This window comes from Antechinus flavipes, chromosome 2, assembly GCF_016432865.1.
Source record: "Antechinus flavipes isolate AdamAnt ecotype Samford, QLD, Australia chromosome 2, AdamAnt_v2, whole genome shotgun sequence".
Lineage (NCBI taxonomy): Eukaryota > Metazoa > Chordata > Mammalia > Dasyuromorphia > Dasyuridae > Antechinus > Antechinus flavipes.
The window spans coordinates 229,635,204-229,654,285 of record NC_067399.1 but is presented as its reverse complement, the minus strand read 5'-3'; the positions used below and the strand labels follow the sequence as shown (position 1 = coordinate 229,654,285).

The following is a 19,082-nucleotide window of genomic DNA, read 5'->3' as shown; positions in this document are numbered from 1 at the left end:
GGCATTTTTTCATTTTTTTCAGTTTTTTAATATAATGTTCTCTCCTCTAGAATATAATTGTTCTCTGAGAGAGATTTCTCGGAGGGCTTCTGGAGGCAGTCTTAGTTTCAGTTCAGAGTAATAATCACTTCAAATGCAGCCAGGAGTTAAAATCCAGTCCTTTATTGTCTTTTCCAAAGTAGCCCGGTTAGCTTTCTTAGAAGCCTGTCTCTCTCCTTGGTTCCAAGAACTCCTGTTGCTAGTCCTTTGCCTCTTCCAGCTTCAGCCTCTCCTCTTCCGAATGTCTCCAGCCCAAACGAAGGTGAAAATTGGAATGAGTCTGACTCCTCCTCTGAGAGTGGGATTGTGGGCTTCTGACTTGTCGAATTTCCTGGACTGAATCCTGACTTATGAATCTCCCAGAAGTCTCTAGTTGGCTCCTTATATATGATCTCTTAAAGGTGTGAACTCTAATGTATGAGCTAATGTGTGAACTCTCTCAACGGTGTGAACTAAGTACATAAGCATTGTTTCTATCAATTCCTGTAACCTAGCACCCTGTTTCAAGTTCTGGCCCATAACACTTTGCTACTACAAAAAGAGCTGCTACAAACATTTTTGCACATGTGGGTCCTTTTCCCTCCTTTATGATTTCCTTGGGTTATAGACCTAGTAATGGCACTGCTGGGTCAAAGGGTATGCCCAGTTTCATAGCCCTTTAGGCAGAGTTCCAAATTGCTCTCCAGAATGGTTGAATCATTTCACAACTCCACCAACAATGTATTAGCTTTCCCACATCTCTTCCAACATTTAACCAATATATAATTTTTCAAAGTCTATGCACAGTTTGATAACTTTTTGAGCATAGTTCCAAATTGGTCTCCAGAATTTGGAACTTTGCTCAAAAAGTTATTAGACTGTGCATACCCTTTGACCCAGCAATGTTACTACTGGGCTTGTATTCTAAAGAGATCTTAAAGAGGGAAAGGGACCCACATGTGCAAAAATGTTTGTGGCAGCCCTGTTTGTAGTGGCCAGAAATTGGAAAATGAATGGATGCCCATCAATGGAGAATGGCTGGGTAAATTGTGGTATATGAATATTATGGAATAATATTATTCTGTAACAAATGACCAGCAGGATGATTTCAGAAAGGCCTGGAGAGACTTACATGAACTGATGCTGAGTGAAATGAGCAGAACCAGGAGATCATCGTACACAGCAACAACAAAACTATACGATGGTCAATTCTGATGAACGTGAGAAACTTAGAATGACACTGATTTTTCTGACTGGAAGAATGGTGATGTCATCAACAGTAAATAGAAAATCTAGGAACAAGGAAGAGTTTGGAAGGAGTTGGAGGAAGTAATGAGTTCTACTTTAGGCATGCAAATGAGACAATAGTCAAAAAAGGAAGAGAACCAGAATGGAGCCATTTCATGGAAAGAGTATGAATAGAATAAAAGAGCATAATTGACATTATCAAAGTCTGCACTGAGAAAAGACCATTAGATTTGGCAGTTAAGAGATAATTGGTAACTTAGGAGAAACAGTTTCAAGTAGTTTTCTTCAGGAATTTAGCTGCGAATGGGAAGAGAGGCATAGAATGATAGACCCAGATGGCTGGATCACTTATACTCTTGAAACTGATCTTTAATACTCTTAATTTCCTTTTCACATTGGTTAATAAGCCTGATCGTCAGGAGGAAGAACCCTTGGTCAGAGTCTACTCTAACCTGTATGGAAGCAGGACCCAAACAAGACACCGGTATTACATCTGGCCTCCCTAAGGCAGTAATATAAGGAAACACTCCCTAGCAACTCACTCCAGGAGGGAGCAGACAGCAGCCATGTGGGTTCTAGCTCCCTGTTGTGTTACCCATAAGGCACACAATTTATTTCAGGTGAAATCAGCAATGAGCTATATTCCCTATGGTCAAGATCATAAGGAGTTTGTATGAGGAAAGGACGGAGACAGAGGGAGGAGAGTAGCTGGCAGTCAGGAGAGTTCCTGGGGGTGGTACTCTCAGGTGGGATCATTCTTTTGCTTTCTGCTGTTTCCTTCTTCCAGCTGAGTTGTGTGGGTAGCTTCTGTGTGAGTTCAAGAGCTGTTGACTTATGTAAAATCATGACTGTTTCTATGGCACAGATGGAAAAACCAGTTTTATATTAGATATGATCCTTCTTTCACAGCTTGTCCCCCTGAAGCCCTGTAATGTTCAAGAAATCTTGAGAATGTTGCTTAAAGGAATAGTTTCCAGACAAAATAGTTATTAGAGCAAGGCAATAGGAAAGGTTGGAGATGAACTGTTACCCAGATGTTTGAGGCCCAATATCCTTACTTTCTGGCTTCAGTGTTTAAAAGTTAAAGTACTTCTCTAGGAGTTACCAGAAGACTCCTTCAAGTCTTTCTCTTCTGTTTCACTTTCATCACACAACTCTGGGAAATCAGTTGTGAAACTAAGTAGTGAAAAGGGGGCAGGATATCTCAAGGCTACTGAAGGTCAGTGACATGAGTGCTGGCACCCATTCTGCATTCCATCTCTTGTCCCTGTAGAAGACTTATTCTGAATAAGTAGGGCTTGGGAAATTAGAACACAAAGTTTACTTGAATATAGTCAGTGTTTTAGTCATCAAGTTTCAATAGTGCTTTCTCCCTTTCATCTTTTAAATGTTTGGAAATGATAGAGAGTGACCCAGCCAATGAGAACTCAAGATCACACCTTCTTAATTTCTCCTAATCAATTCAGATAGGTTGTGATGTGTAATTTTTCATTAAAAGGGGGAGTAAAGGAAAGAAAAATATTAGGCCCTACACCAGAAGCTGGTGATATTACTACAGCAGTATAATTTGGGGTGTTTTGGGTGACAGATGATATAATAGTGGCAGGAGATTAGGGAAGACTAAGACTGTGACTGGATAGAAGACTTAACAAGATCTGAAAATATAGACAAGTTCCCCAGTACCTACTCTGCCTTACTAAGCAGTCAGTCTCTATTTCAAATATAAGATGATATATATTTTACAAATATTAAAAAACTATATACATGCAAGCTGTTATTTTTCAAAATTATTAGAGATGTTCTAAAAGAGCATGTGGGAAAATTGGGACCCTAGTGCATTGTTGGTGGGAGTTATGAACTGATCCAACCATTCTGGAGAGCAATTTAAAAATATATCTAAGGGCAATCAAATTGTGCATACCCTTAGATCCAGGAATACCACAACTAGGTCTGTATCCCAAAGAAATAATTTAAAAAAAGAAAGAAAAGAAAGAATGAAAGAAAGAGATAAAGGAAGAAAGAGAAAGAAAGAAAGAGGAAGGAAGAAAGGAAGGAAGGAAGGAAGGAAGGAAGGAAGGAAGGAAGGAAGGAAGGAAGGAAGGAAGGAAGGAACAAAGAGAAAAAAAAAACTACTTACAAGTACAAAAATGTTTATAGCAACTTTTTTTATGATGGAAAAAAAATTGAAATTGAGAGGATTGTCCATCAGTGGCTGTACAAGTTATGGTATATGAGTATCTGGAATGCTATTGTGCTATAAGAAATGAAGAACAGGTAGATTTCAGAAAAACCTGGACTTACATGAACTGACGCAAAATGAAGAAAGTGGAACCAAGAGAATATTATTAACAGCAACAGCAACATTGTACAAGGATCAACTATGATCGACATAGCTCTTCTTAGCAATACAATGATTCAAGACAATTCCAAAGGACTCGTGATGGAAAATGCCATCCACATCCAAAGAAAGAATTGATAAAGTCTGAATGCAGATCAAAGCATACTATTTTTACTTTATTATTTTTTGTGGTCTTTTACAACATGACTAATATGGAAATATGTTTTATATGATTGTATATATATAACCTATATCAAACTGCTTGTTATCTTAGGGAGAGGGAAGGGAATAGAAAGAGGAAGAGAGAGAAAAAATTTGGAACTCAAATTTTAAAAAATGAATATTAAAAATTGTCTTTACATGTAATTGGGAAAAAAACTTAAAAAAAAAAAGAAAACCATAAAAAAGAAGTGTTCCCAAATCAAATTACTATCTTATACTCTTCATATTTATATATCATTTATATTATAAATATGATATTTAAATATCCTGTACTATTCTTTTCATATTAAATGTTGTGTTGATTGTTGTAGAATTAGATAAAATGATTACTTTTTTGTGAGTGAATAAGAGTATTAAGGCAGCTAGATGATAGATATAGAGGTGAGAGCAATGGAATTGGAATCAGGAAGACCTAAGTTCAAATACTGTCTCAGTCATTTATTTTCTATGTGAACTTGGGCAAATCACTTAAATTCTCTGTGCCTCAGTTTCCTCATCTGTAAAATAAGAGGGGTTGGTGACCTCTGAAGTCCTTTTCAATTCTTGTGATTCTATTTAAACTCATCTTCTATAGATTAATCAGCAACATCTTTGAAACAATATAGATATGATGATACAAGTGAAATGAATGAACTTCATGCTGTTTCCACATAGTTTTAATTTCTTTTTGCTTAATCTCTTTATTTTCCTTTTTATTCTATGTAGTTTGAAATCTCTTGTCACTTATGTTATTGGCTATGTTTTCTTATGTTTCAGTTAATGTTTCCTATATAAATTTGGATGCTAAAAGCATTTAGAACAAATAAGCTTAATACTAGAGCAACTGGGTGGTGCAATGAATAGAGCACCAGTTCTGGAGTCACAAAGATTTATTTTCATAAGTTCAAATGTGACCTTAGACACATATTAGCTATGTGACTATATGCGTGACATTAGGCAAATCACTTAACCCCATTTTTCTCAGGTTCCTCATCTATAAAATAAGCTAGAGAAGAAAATGGCAAACCACTCCAGTATCTTTGTCAAGAAAACTCCAAAGGGTCAATCATAACTGAAAATGACTGAACAAACTAGCTTAATACTAATATAAGTTTATTGTCTATGGTTCCTTTCAGCATAATGTAGTTTCCTTGTTAATTCCATTTTATTTTTGGAATAGTTGAATTTATTTTGTCAGATAACATTTACAATGCCTGTATTTTTTTATTCACACTACATGTAGCAAACAGATTTTTCTAATCCCTCAGTTTTATTCTATATATGTATTTTAAAATGCATTTCTTCTATCAGATTGTGAGATTTTGTTTTTATATCTAATTGTTTCTTTTTAAAAATTTATTAGACTGCTTAATCCATTCACATTTAAAGTTGTAAAAGATGTATTTTTTTTTCATTTATCTCTAGCATGTTTTTTTCAAGTTAGGATTTTTTTTCCCTCGCTCATCTACTGTAAATACAGCATTATGTCTCTTCAATTTAGCTTAATCTTTTTTTTTTTTTAATGTGGACGTTTTCCTGCCAGCTCTTTTTCCCTAGCTTCTTCATAGTACCATCCCCTTTGCCTGTTACCCCTTTCCTTTTGAATTTTTTTTATTATCTCCTTTCTTTCTCTTGCTTTCATCTGGTTATTTAATTTTTTCCTCTTTTTAAAAAAAAAAATCAAGTAGAATCACCTTTCTTTTCTTTCCCCTCAATTTGATATATACATTAGTTTTAAAATTTTCTGTTTTCCAGTAAGGATTCTCTCCCTTACTTTCTTCACTATCCATCTTTCCTTTCTGTCTGTTCTAGACTTTTCATTCTCTAGGTCATGACCTCCCTCTATTCTCTGCATTCCTTGAAGAACCAAAACTTCCTAGATTCCCATTATGGGCTCTTCCCTCTATGCAGATTCTACCATTGCCTTTCAGATTTGTCCCTGAATAATTTCAACTCCTCTCTTTATGAGGCTGAACAAATGGTAGCTCCAAGTACCAATTCCCCCGAGATATTACCCAGCACCAGGTTCTCATCCCTTTTCAGAATATTTCTCTTCATAAAAACATTCATTAATGGCAGTCCCTCTTACTACTAAAACAAGATTTCCTCCTTTTTTCCCCCCTTTTCAATCCCTCTTACCACCTTCCTATTCACTCCCCTGCAGGCTTTTCTCTTCCTGAGAGACCACTGGAGCATATTTCCTTTGTTATTAGCCCTTGATTTGATTAGGGCACATCATACATTCTCATCTATCCTCTTTTTTCCCTTCACTCCTTTCGTGCATTCTCCCATTTTGTAATTGAGTCTTATACAACAACAAAACAACAATAACAAAAAAACATTCATTCAGATTTGTGAGATTCAGTCCATAATAGCACAAATCTACCTCTCTATCATATTTCTATTTGAATTCTGCTTTGTGTACATTTAGAAAGAAGTCTCTAACTGGTCATTCAGCTGTTGCTGTTGCTGTTGTGGTCCTTGGCAGTTGCATTTGCTAACTCTTCCTGTATTTCTGTTGTCTAAGGTGACTGAAAAGTAAATAAACTCTTCAATTCTGATTTTCTTTCTAATAGCATTTTGAACACCTCTTTATTAATGAACATCTCTTTATTTATGGTTAAACTCAGATTTTCAGGCTAGATCTCTTTGAGCTGCATCTTGAGCTCTATTGCTCTTTAGAACACTTTATTCCATTCCTTCCTATGTTTTCTGCTGGTGTAACATATAGTCTTCCTTTCCTTAATATTTGAAGGCCTTTCTCCTTGCTTCTCAGTGTAATTTTAAAATCAAACCACTGTGTCTTAGAGTTTGCCGCCTTGGGGTTTTTTGTTTTATTGTTGTTTTTCTGAAGGAGATCTATGGATTTTTAAAATTGGTACTTTGTTTTCTGTATTCAGACATTCTGGACAGTTTTCTTATATTATTTCTTGCATTATAGTGTTCAGGTTGTTGTTTTTTTTTTTTTTTAACTTTTCTTCTGGGAAACCTATAATCTTTCATCCATGCATCTTATTGTCAAAAACAATATGTTTTACTTGTATGGAAAAACATATTCCTTAAAATATTTACTATATTAATAATATTTAATAATTACTAATATAAAACATGCTTTTTTCTTATTTTCCAGATTGTTCTTTGTATTTGCATTCTCAATCATTTGATATTTCTTTTGTTTCTCTAGTGAGACTTGCCACCTTGAGAATCAGGTTTTGCTATTTAGCTAATGAATTCTCCTGTGCAGACCATAAATTTTATTCTCACAATTCTCATTTATCTTTTAAACCATGTAGGAACAGTGTGTTATGGTTCTATGCTCTCTTCATAATCCACAAGGACTTCTACCTCATCAAATGTTGAATCATTTCCCTTTGTTTTGTAGTATTTATTCATAGATGCATGATTTTGTTTACTAAATCTGAGGTCATATTTTTTTCTGCTGTTAATGTCTTTCCTGTTGGTTTATCTGTTCATAATCAAAGTCTTTGAGTTTTCTTCCTTCTGAGACCCTTATTAATTTTCATTCTTTTTCTCTTATTTTGCTCTACTGCTCACTTTCTGACTCCCTCCCCTTTTATACTACTTTCCCTAATGCCTGAATCTGAAAATATCAAAACCTCCTCCCATCCTGAGAGTTCATATTTCTCTAGGCTATGTCTCTGTCCCAAGTGACTTTTGGGACCCCAGCTGAATGCTGGACTTTGTCCTTCAAACTTAATGAAGTATCATGTCCGTCCAATCCCTCCCTTCTACCACTTTTCTATCTAGTTACCTGCAGGTCAGTCTCTCTCTACTCCCCCCTAATCATAAATAATGTCCTAACTTGTTTCCTCTCTATCTCAGTGCTTTGTCCCAGAGTTATAGAACACTTCAATGCTGCTGTTATCACATCTGGGCAAATTTTTGCCTAGGAGATCAGCATGTGAAACTGCATTCTATTGTAGGTCCATGAGTCACTTGTGTAGCCTTGCTGTCATAAGTGTGGCAAACATTGGGGAATGGCTAAATGAACTACAGTTAGGTGATATGGAGTTGGGTTTTTTTTTTAAACCTTCTTTATTAGATTCTTGATTTCCTAGATCATTGAGATAGCTGAAATTACTTTATCTCTGCACTTTAATTTCTATTTTGGATAATTGTAAGAGGTCTTGAAGATCAAATAAAATAGCTAGTCCTCTCATCTTATTGGTCACCTGATCATAAGTTTCATTTCACTTGTTTTGATCATTTCTCTACTTACAAACTTCCTTAAATTGGAATGTTTCCCCAACAATAAGCCTGTATAAGATTATTATCTCTCTTTTACAAATAAGGAACAGACTCAGAGAGACTGAATAACTGCTCATGGTCACACAGTACTAAGTATTAGAGCTGGGTTTTGATCTTGGATCTCCTGATTTCAAATGCAACATTCTTTCTGCCAAATGCCTTTCCACTTTACAGACATACACACACAAACACACACACATACCCTATATGTCTGTTTTTTCATATACTTATCTACACATAAATGTGTTACATGTTACACAGGTATTATATATTAAAAGTTTGTTAGATATCTATAGCTATCCAGAAATATATATGTGTATATATAAATATATGTATATGATACAGATATAATATGTATGTATATATATATATATATATATACATCCTCCATGTATATATATGTATCACCTTATTCTCCCATCACATGCATGTCATCGCTCCCGTTATGATGTGACTTCATGTACTAGTAAACTTGGTGCCAAAGTTTAAGAAGGACATTGATAATCTGGAGAGCATCCAAAGGAGGGCTTCTAGGATAGTGAAGGGTCTTAAATTCATCTGGTTAAAGGACTGGTTAAAGGAAATGAACATATTTAGTTTGGAAAAGAGAAGAGTCAGAGAGGACGTGATAGCAGTTTCGAGTCTATGAAGGGCTCTCATGCTAAGAAAAGATTAGATATTTTATTTGGTCCAAGAAGAAGGACCAGAATCAGGAACAGTGGATGATAGTTGCAAAGTAACAAATTTAGATTCAGTGTCAAGAAGACCTTCCTGACCATATATACATGGTTACCTACATGGAACCACTGTACATAAGTGGAATGAGCTGCCTCAATAGATGGCAGATTCATCCTCCTTGGAGGTTCCCAAGTAGAGTTTGGACAATCACTAGTTGTTATGGTGGATATTCCTTTTGTGTGTGGGTTGGACACTCAAGTCCACTCAAACTTGTAATTTCTATGACTGTGCAAACATCCCAAATTTGTGGCTTAAATCTCATCATGCTTTATAAGAATCACTTGACTGTAACATTTCTAAGGAGTGGGCAACAATGTTATTGCCTCTCTCAAGCTGGTAGAGTGAAAATCCATGAAAGTGTTTTCTTCTTTGGGAGCCAATTAAATTCTGATGTAGCTTGTCTAACCTTATATCTCTATCCAAAGTAATAAACATGGCAATAGTCAGCTGATGGAATCCCTTTGATTTAATGTGCTTCTGCTTGCCATGCCATATTCTCTGACCCTACCATCAGTAGGTTGTCACATCTCCTTACTGAGTTTTAGTTGTTCCTTTCCCTGAATTCACCATTCCCAAACTAGTCATCTTCCTGCTTTGTTGCCTCTAGCAAAAGGGGAAATTAAATGTGAGTAATCCCGTTGCTTCAAGGTAGTTTGCCTTAATAGTTGTACCTTGTTGAAGAGTCAGGCTTCATTGCTTATAGATTAGCTGTAGAGAGGAGGAAGTAATATTGAAGGATTGCTGAGTCTTCATTCTGGAAATCAGTAGAGATTGCTTATGACAAGATGTGTGTTATTCTGTGGTGTCTGAGCACTGGGGTCTGATTATCGTGCTGTGGCAGCCTACTCATTTCCAAGTTAAACATTTGCGTTCTTGGCACGATTACCCTAGTTTCATTAGTTGTGACTTTTTTTCAGTTTCTCTGCTGTGCAAGTACCTGTTGGTCGAGTTTATTTCTGGCTCTTAGATATTTGTGTATTTTTCTAGAAAGGAAATAGTTCTCTTTCTCACAGAGAGGGAAACAAAGGGTCAGCCAAGGATAGGAAACTTGGATAAGATCATTTAGTAAAAATGAAAAGATCTTGGGGCACTAATTCCATGAGTGGCATATAGAATCTTTTTAGAAGTCACATACTTTGTTATTTGCAAGGTTGGCAGGTTGAGGCGGGGCACTTTCTTGTACATGTTGGTGCCTGCCATTTGGGAAAATGTCTAGTACACTGTATTTTATTTTTCTGCTCATCTGACCACAAATTTTCTCAAGAAAAAGGCTATGAATATTTTCCCCTTTATTTAAAAAGTAATATTTATGTTTTACTTATTTTGTTAAATTAGTTCAGCAAAATTCGTATCTACTGGCCTATCTATTCCTGCTGGGTATATATTTTGCTAAACTTGTATGATTAGTATACAGATGGAAGAACTAAAATTTTTTTTCATGAACAAAGAGGGTTTTTTAAAATTCTTTTTATTAAGCCACGAAGAATTAAACCAAGAATCATTATTAGAATTCTGTTTTATGGGACATCATCCTACAGGATCAAAATTAGAAAGGGAAGAAAAGTGCTGGTTTATGATATTTGAGATGCTTACTTTCTATTTTATTTTATTTTTTATTATTATTAAAGCTTTTTATTTTCAAAACATAACCACAGATAATTTTTCTTTTTTTTATTATAGCTTTTTATTTACAAGATATATGCATGGGTAATTTTTCAGCATTGACAATTATAAAACCTTTTGTTCCAATTTTTTCCCTCCTTTCCCCTTCTCCCTCCCCAGATGGTAGGTTGACCAATACATGTTAAATATGTTAAAGTATAAGTTAATACAATGTATGTATACACGTCCATACAGTTATTTTGCTGTACAAAAAGAATTGGATTTTGAAATAGTGTATTATTAACCTGTGAAGGAAGTAAAAAATGCAGGCGGACAAGAATAGAGGGATGGGGAATTCTATGAAGTGGTTCATACTCATTTCCTAGAGTTCTTAAAACATAAACACAGATAATTTTTCAACATTGATCCTTGTATAGCCTTGCTTTCCAATTTTTCCCCTCCTTCCCCCCATCCCCTTCCTCACATGGCAAGTAATCCAGTATATGTTATACATGTTAAAATATATGTTAAATCCAATAATATGTTAAATCCATATTTGTACAATTATCTTGCTGCACAAGAAAGATAAGATTGAAAAGGAAAAAAAATGAAAAAAACAAAACAAAACAAAATGCAAATGAACAACAAAAAGAGTGAGAATGTTATCTTATGATCCACACTCAGTTCCCACAGTTCTCTCTCTGGATATAGATGGCTCCCTTCATCATGAGATCATTGAAACTGGCCTCAGTCATCTCATTGTTGAAAAGAGTCACATCCATCAGAATTGATAATCATATCAATTCTGATGGACGTGGCCCTCTTCAACAATGAGATGAACCAAATCAGTTCCAATAGAGCAATAATGAATTGAACCAGCTACACCCGCGAAAGAACTCTGGGAGATAGAATTTCCAGTCCCTCTAGTTTTGTCCGCCTGCATTTTTGATTTCCTTCACAGGCTAATTGTACAATATTTCAGAGTCCGATTCTTTTTGTACAGCAAAATAACTGTATGGACATGTATACATATATTGTATTTAACTTATACTCTAACATTTAACATGTATTGGTCAACCTGTCACCTGGGGGAAAGGGTGGGGGGAAGGAGGGGAAAAGTTGGAATAAAAGGTTTTGCAATGGTCAATGCTGAAAAATTATCCATGCCTATATCTTGTAAATAAAAAGCTATTAAAAAAAAAAAAAAGAATTAATCATCATATAATCTTGTTGCTGTGTACAACGCTCCCTGGTTCTGATCATTTTACTTAGCATCAGTTCATGTAAGTCTCTCCAGGCCTCTCTAAAATCATCCTGATAATTGTTTCTTATAGAACAATAATATTCCATAACATTCATATACCACAATTTATTCAGCCATTCTCCAATTGATGGGCATCCACTTAGTTTCCAGGTTTTTTTGCCACTGCAAAAAGGGCTGCCACAAACATTTTTGCACATGTGGGTCCCTTTCCCTTCTTTAAGATCTCTTTGAGATATTAGCCCAGTAGAAATGTTGCTGGGTCAAAGGGTATGCACAGTTTGATAACTTTTTGGGCATAATTCCAGATTGCTCTCCCGAATGGTTGGATTCGTTCACAACTCCACCAATAAGGCATCAGTGTCCCAGGTTTCCCACATCCCCTCCAACATTTGTCATTATTAATTTGCATATTTCTGATCAGTAATGAATTAGAGCACCTTTTCATATGACTAGAAATGAGAACCAAATATTTTAGATGGCAATTATGACAGGTCATCATTTAAACTAATGGTAACCTCAACTCTATATAACACATGACCCTATCATATCTTACTTCTTTTTTGAGAGTTTTGGTTTCAGATCCTTGGTTTCCTTTTGTGGTCAACAGTTTAGCTTACTTTCCTCCCTGAGTAATAGTGTCACAGAATCAGAATTCTTTCCAAATGGCAATATTATACTGTAATTATTTGTTATTACTCAAAACCTTATAAATGGATTATCTAGATATCTGTGATGTAAGGAAACTCTTGGGTTCTTTTAAAAAAGTATTAGTGATGCCTTTGTTATTTATATAATCTTTTCCTGATGTATCCCCCCATCCCTCAATATATACATAAAATTCTCCCTTATAACAAAGAAAAATAATTAAGACTGGCAGTTTCACCTATTGATTTAATTAAATATTTTCCAGGAGTAAGACTTACCACTCCAGATAATCTTAATCTGGCTCTTTTAGTGTTTTCATTTCCATTCTTATGTATTGTGACATTATTATATTATTCATGATTTCTAGTAACTTATTTCATGTTTCTCTAATTTTATCATATTTTTCATTTCTAATGTCACAATAATATTCTATTACATTCAGTTTTTTCCATCCACTAATCAAACAATGAGAACCTATTTTGTTTCTAGTTTTTTTTCCCCCACAAAAAGTGGTATTATCCCTATTTTGGTGTGTATGAGGCCTTTCTGTCTTTGCTCTTCTTGAAATATATGTCTCATAAGGAATAAAGGAGTCCTGAGTTCATAAAAAACATCTGCAAGTGCTAGAGATAACATTCTTTAATTTCCCCCCTCCCCCCCTAAGGATTTTCTCTTATTTACTTAACCTGATAACCTTTGACTTTGACCTAACAGGTGGAGATAGTACCTATGTGTGGTACCCGAAACTACAGGAGATTATCATGGCCTTTCAGAGCCTGGGAGCAAGAGGCCCTAACTTATATCCTAAAGCATCTCTTCAGGCTAAACTTTCTGTTCATGATAAGAGGTAAGGGTTTCCTTTTTGTGAATTTTAGGAAATCTTGATCCTTGGTAGAAAATTATTTCCTACTAGAAAGTTTTCTCAATTTGTGTCATTCAGCATTTTTTGAACACAAAATTGGCACAGTATTATAGTAATATCAGTACTGAAATACAAAAGCTAGAGAAGATAACGGTCTAACAATTAGAATATGAGTATATGCAGAAATCTATAAACATAGTACATATATTTAAGTGTTGTGATTAACAGTAATATGTTTAATTTAAATATAACTAGGTATAGAAGCATGTTCAAAATAACACTAAACAAAGTTAAATTTGTCTGCTATGTCCAAGATTCTTGTAACATTGCAGAAATTATATTTGGCACCTATGGCACAGCAGTCCAAGTCAGCTTGTGACTGGAGAGCTGCCTTCAGTAGGTCTACAGGAAGGCAGCATGTCACTATATTATCCAGCTAGGGGAAGGTAATGTCAGAGTTGCCTACTGAAAGATTTTGTCTTACATGAGCCACTAGCCTAATTGTTCTGTCATTGTCTCTGTGACTTGTGTGGAAAAGTTTTTTTTAATTTGTTTTCTGAAAACAACAACAACTATCTGCCTGCAACTGGCTAAGTTTGCAGGCATCTAAACTGTTTTTTCTGCTGTTAAGTTCCTAGCTTTAGCAGTAGTGCCAAGAAGTTTCATTCTATCCCTCTTAGCCATGTCCAGAATTAATTCAGGGGGATAAAGTGAACTATACACTCAGAATATGAAATATAAAATCTACGCTTTGTACACAGCTCATGAGCCTCAGTCCTATCTCTCTGAACTTTCCTTTCTTAGATCCCATTTCCTCACATTCACAGATTCAATTCTGGCATTATGGATAAAATGGTGATAATAATAGCACCTACTTTACAGGGTAGTGAGGATCAAATGAAAAAATTGTAAAGTGCTTAGCATAGTGCTTGGCACATAGTAAAAGTATATAAAGGTTAGTTATTATTATTTGTTAAGATAGTTTTTTTATATATATATGGTATAAAGTGAAAGGAAATAGATCAAATGCACATAAATGAAAGCAGAAGTCTCTAGTTAGAGCCAAACATTCTCCCACTTTCCTTCCCCTTCTTCAGGAATGGGTAGGAGTATTTCTGAATGACCTAAACCCAAAACTTGTTAAAAAAAAAAAAATAAGGAAAGGAACTTTCTGCCCTCATCTCAGACACATCTCTTAGAAATAAGAGAAAGTGGGAAAAGGAGTGACAGGACTCCATTCCTTCTTCCAACTACCCAGGCCAATGAAATTCACTAATTGCTGTCAGTCTCTGAAGATATGGATTCTCTCTCCTTGTGGTAGATGGGCTAAACCAGGTTGGGGTAGCCAAGGTGTCACAAACCCTTCAGTGAGTTGGGTGGCCAAGCAGATGCAAATTCCTCTCGTTCCCCCCAGCAGAATGAGAGGATGAGAACAATTTGTTTCAGTGGGTGTGAAGAAGGCTGAAGTAGGCATTGTGAAGAGCTCAGAGCTTGGTTTGACACCAAAGACGTCAAGGTCATCCACTGCATCCTGAACCATCACCGGTCATCTTGACTTTGTCTTGACGCTGACTTTGATAAATAACTCTGAAAGAGAAAGTAAAGCCAATAACTTTTTGCAACTCTTGATTCACTTAAAACCAATTTATGCACGAATCAAAAGACATTATTCATACCATTCTACCATTTTTACTTATCTCAAAGTCTTGTGATAACACGCAAGTGATGAAGCAGCTTGTGTGGATACACTAAGAATTGTAGTCACAATCTCTGTGTATAGGTGGCTCAAGCCATAGAGTTATCTTCTCACTGAAAGCAGCAGTGGTTTCAATAGCCCCTGGCTATCTGAGCAACCTTTTATCAGGACCACATGGCTCACTTCCTGGTGTGAGGAAGGGTCTAGATAGGATGCTCTAAAAATGATCTGCTTTTCTCAACCCTCTCCTGCTTACCCTGGCTGGAAGAGATCCCACCCTGTGGTTGAAACCAAAAAAAAAAAAAAAGTATAAAAATTTTTGCAAAGGTCATTCCATTCACCATCAGTACGTGGAATGTGCTCACATTTTTGGACAACACTTGTAGACTTATGAAATCCAGTAGACCCAAAAGATAAACAGCTCTTGTTGTGAGAGAATTTAGAAGGGGTTGCATGCAAATAGCATCCCTGAGTAAAAAAAAGCTGGCAAATGAAGGCTAGCTTGCCAAAGTTGGAGCTGGAGACACATTTTTCTAGAGTGGCTGTAGTAAAGGGGAATACCATGAAGTTGGCGTAGGTTTTGTAATCAAAACAAATCTGTATGCATTCCCAAATGAATGAATGGCAGGCTCATGACAATGCAATTGCTACTTGCAGGGAAGTTTCATGCTACCATCATCAGTGGTGATGATGAGGTAAAAGAAAAATTTTATGAAGACCTAGAAACTCTGATTATTCATGTGTCAAAAGGGGACAAGCTTACAATTCAGGATGACTTTAATACAAGAACAGATACAGACTACCAGGTGTGACAGGGAGTCCTGGGGAAGAAAGGAGTTGGAAACAGCAACATCATTGGTCATTTATATTGAAGACTTGCCCATCTTATGACCTTCTAATTATCAACACTCTCCTATTTACCTAAATACAATAAAACTTCACGATATAGCCTCTCAACAAATATTGACATTTAATGAACTATGTCATTGTAAGAAAAGACAGACAGGATTAAGAAGAAGGTAGATGTGTAGCTCAGAGTGCTGAACTGATCACAGACTTGTCCTTTACGAACTAAATATTCTTTTTGTTATTATTCTTTTTTATGATTATAACTTTTTATTGATAGAACATATGCCTGGGTAATTTTTTACAACATTATCCCTTGCACTCACTTCTGTTCTGACTTTTCCCCTCCCTCCCTCCACCCCTTCCTCCATTTGGCAAGCAGTCCCATATAAGACAAATATGTCACATATCCTAGATACAATATATATGTGCAGAACCGAACAGTTCTCTTGTTAGACAGGAAGAATTAGATTCAGAAGTTAAAAATAATCCTGGGAAGAAAAATAAAAATGCAAACAGTTTACATTCATTTCCCAGTGTTCTTTCTTTGAGTGTAGCTGCTTCTGTCCATCATTGATCAATTGGAGCTGAATTAGATCTTCTCTTTGTCGAAGAAATCCACTTCCATCAGAATACATCTTCAAACAGTATTGTTGTTGAAGTGTATAATGATCTCCTGGTTCTGCTCATTTCACTTAGCATCAGTTCATGTAAGTCTCTCCAAGCCTCTCTATGTTCATCCTGCTGGTCATTTCTTACAGAACAATAATATTCCATAACATTCATATACCACAGTTTACCCAACCATTCTCTAATTGATGGGCATCCATTCAATTTCCAGTTTCTAGCCACTACAAACAGGGCTGCCACAAACACTTTGGCACATACAGGTCCCTTTCCCTTCTTTAGTATCTCTTTGGGGTATAAGCCCAGTAGAAACACTGCTGGGTCAAAGGGTATGCACAGTTTGATAACTTTTTGGGCATAATTCCAGATTGCTCTCCAGAATGGTTGGATTTTTTCACAATTCCACCAACAATGCATCAGTGTCCCAGTTTTCCCACATCACAAGCTAAATATTCACACTTGACAAAAGCATTAGCCCCAAGGCAAGATGACTACCAGAAGATTTACTGTGAACAGATTAATGTGCTTCTCCAAATGGGAACATTTTGTTGCTAACTTGGCAGGAAAGCTGAGCCAATACATGGTTGGCAATGGTGGAGTAGAAAAACAGTGAGCAGCTTTCAGAGATTTGGTGTACGGTACTGCATTTACTCATCTGAGCCAGATCACTGGCAAACATCAATATTGGTTTTGTGAAAATAATGGGAAAATTCAGAAGCTGCTACGTGAGAAATGAGAACTCCGCAGGATTTACCAGCAGGATAGTTCATCTATCTCTAAGAAAACAGTGTTTAATTCCATTAAAACTAAAGGGCAAGCAAAGCTTAGAGAAAGATGCAAAATTATTGGCTCAGTAAGAAGGCAGATGAAATCTAGTTTTATGCTAATAGTTACAATCCAACGCACTTTGATGATGCCCTGAAGACTATTTTATGAGTCAAAGACCTATGAAAATATACCTCAACTACTCAAAGCTGATGAAACCATATTGATTAGTAATAAAGGGCATGATTCTGGGGAGATGGGCTGAACACTTCCATAGCATCTTCAACAGACTATTATTAATGCTGAAGCCATCGATCACCTACCTCAGGTTGAAGTCTATCCTTCTCCAGCCAAACTTCTAATTGAAGAAGATGGTTGAATGCTATTAGACTCCTCTCATGTGCACCTGGTGCTGATTCTATTCCAGCTGATATTTACAAGTCAAGGGAGCTACTACTGCTTATAGAAAAGCTGACTGAAATTTTTTGGGTTTGATGGCAAGAGGAGGTTATCCTCCAAGAGTTCAAGAATGTCTCCATTGTGTATTTCTATAAAAGAAAAGGAAATAGATTGTTCTGTGATATTCACAGGATGGGTGGGAGGAAGATATCTTTCTTATCATTGCTGGCAAGATTCTTGCTAGAGTTCTCCTTAATAAGTTGATTTTTAACCTGGAAGATGGTCATCTATCTGAGAGACAATGTGACTTCAGAAAGGAGTGAGAAATGATCGATATGCTGTTTATTGCCCAACAATTCCAGGATAAATGCTAGGAGCAGAACAGAGGTCTGTGCACATTTGTCAATCTGACCGAGTCCTTTGGTACTGTCAATCATGAGGGCTTCTGGAAAATTGTGTCAGAATTTGCTTGCCCAGAGAAGTTCATCAGTATTGTTCTTTAGTTCCATGATAACATGCTTACCCAGGTTCTGAATAATGGATGATGCTCTTGCATTTTCCCAGTCACCAATGGAGCAAAGCAAGGCTGTGTGCTTGCTCCCATGATGTTTTTAAGCGGTATTGCCAGATGCCTTCAACAAGAATGAAAATGGTATTAAAGTAAACTAGTACACTGATGGTAAATTATTTTTAACTTGAAAAGTCTACAAGTCTAAGATGAAGAGAGAGTTGGTGCATAATTTTTGTACAATCAATGCAACCTCTGAAGTGGAGGTAACACCACAAAAAAAATTGATTCTCTGCTGCTTGTGCTAATTTTGGCTAGCAATTATGAAAAAAAAAAAAAAAAAAAAAAACAGAAATTCTCCCCCAGCCAGAAATTCACCATATATACATGGAACCACTGGTTACAATAAATGAAGAAATTTTGAACATGTATTTAAATCACTTACCTTGGCAGCATACTTTCTAGAGATATATACATAGATGATGAGTTTGTCGCACTCATTGCCAGAGCTAGGTCAGTGTTTGAGAGGCTTCTAAGGAAAGTGTGGGGAAAAAGAGGTATTAGACTGCCTACCAAACTGAAGATCTGCAGAACTATTGTGCTGACCCCACTGCTGTAAAACTGTGAAAACTAGACCGTATGCAGTCCCATGGCAAGAAGATGAATCACTTTCATTTGCATAGTCTTAGGAATATTGGAAGATCACCTGTGAGGATAAAGTTCTGGACACTGAAGTCCTTTCTTGAGCCCAACTGCCAAGAATTCAAATTCTACTGCAGAGAATGCAACTCCAATGGGCTGGCCACATTGCCAAATGTATGTCTACCTAAAAGACTTTTTTATAGAGCACTCAAGGCAAGCATTCACATCATGGTCAGAATAAGTGATACGAGGACACTGTCATGGTCTCATTACACAAAACTGCCCAGTACGGTGTCCCTGCATCAAAGAAGGCACAGTGCTCTGTGAGCAAAGCAGAATTGCAATTGCTCGCAAGAAACGTGAGCTATGCAAATTTAAAAACCTCTCCACTCCACATGTTCACTAGATCATTTG

General features: G+C 36.2%; 1 protein-coding gene across 3 annotated transcripts in view; it reads left to right on the top strand.

The window, feature by feature from the left end:
• FAM178B (family with sequence similarity 178 member B) overlaps positions 1-19,082 on the top strand; it is a 170,837-nt gene that overhangs the window by 91,409 nt on the left and 60,346 nt on the right. For all 3 annotated transcript variants that reach the window (XM_051976416.1, XM_051976417.1, XM_051976418.1), the window contains one exon: positions 13,038-13,170. In XM_051976416.1, the coding sequence (XP_051832376.1) occupies positions 13,038-13,170 (133 nt within the window). The remainder of the gene's footprint in view (positions 1-13,037; positions 13,171-19,082) is intronic.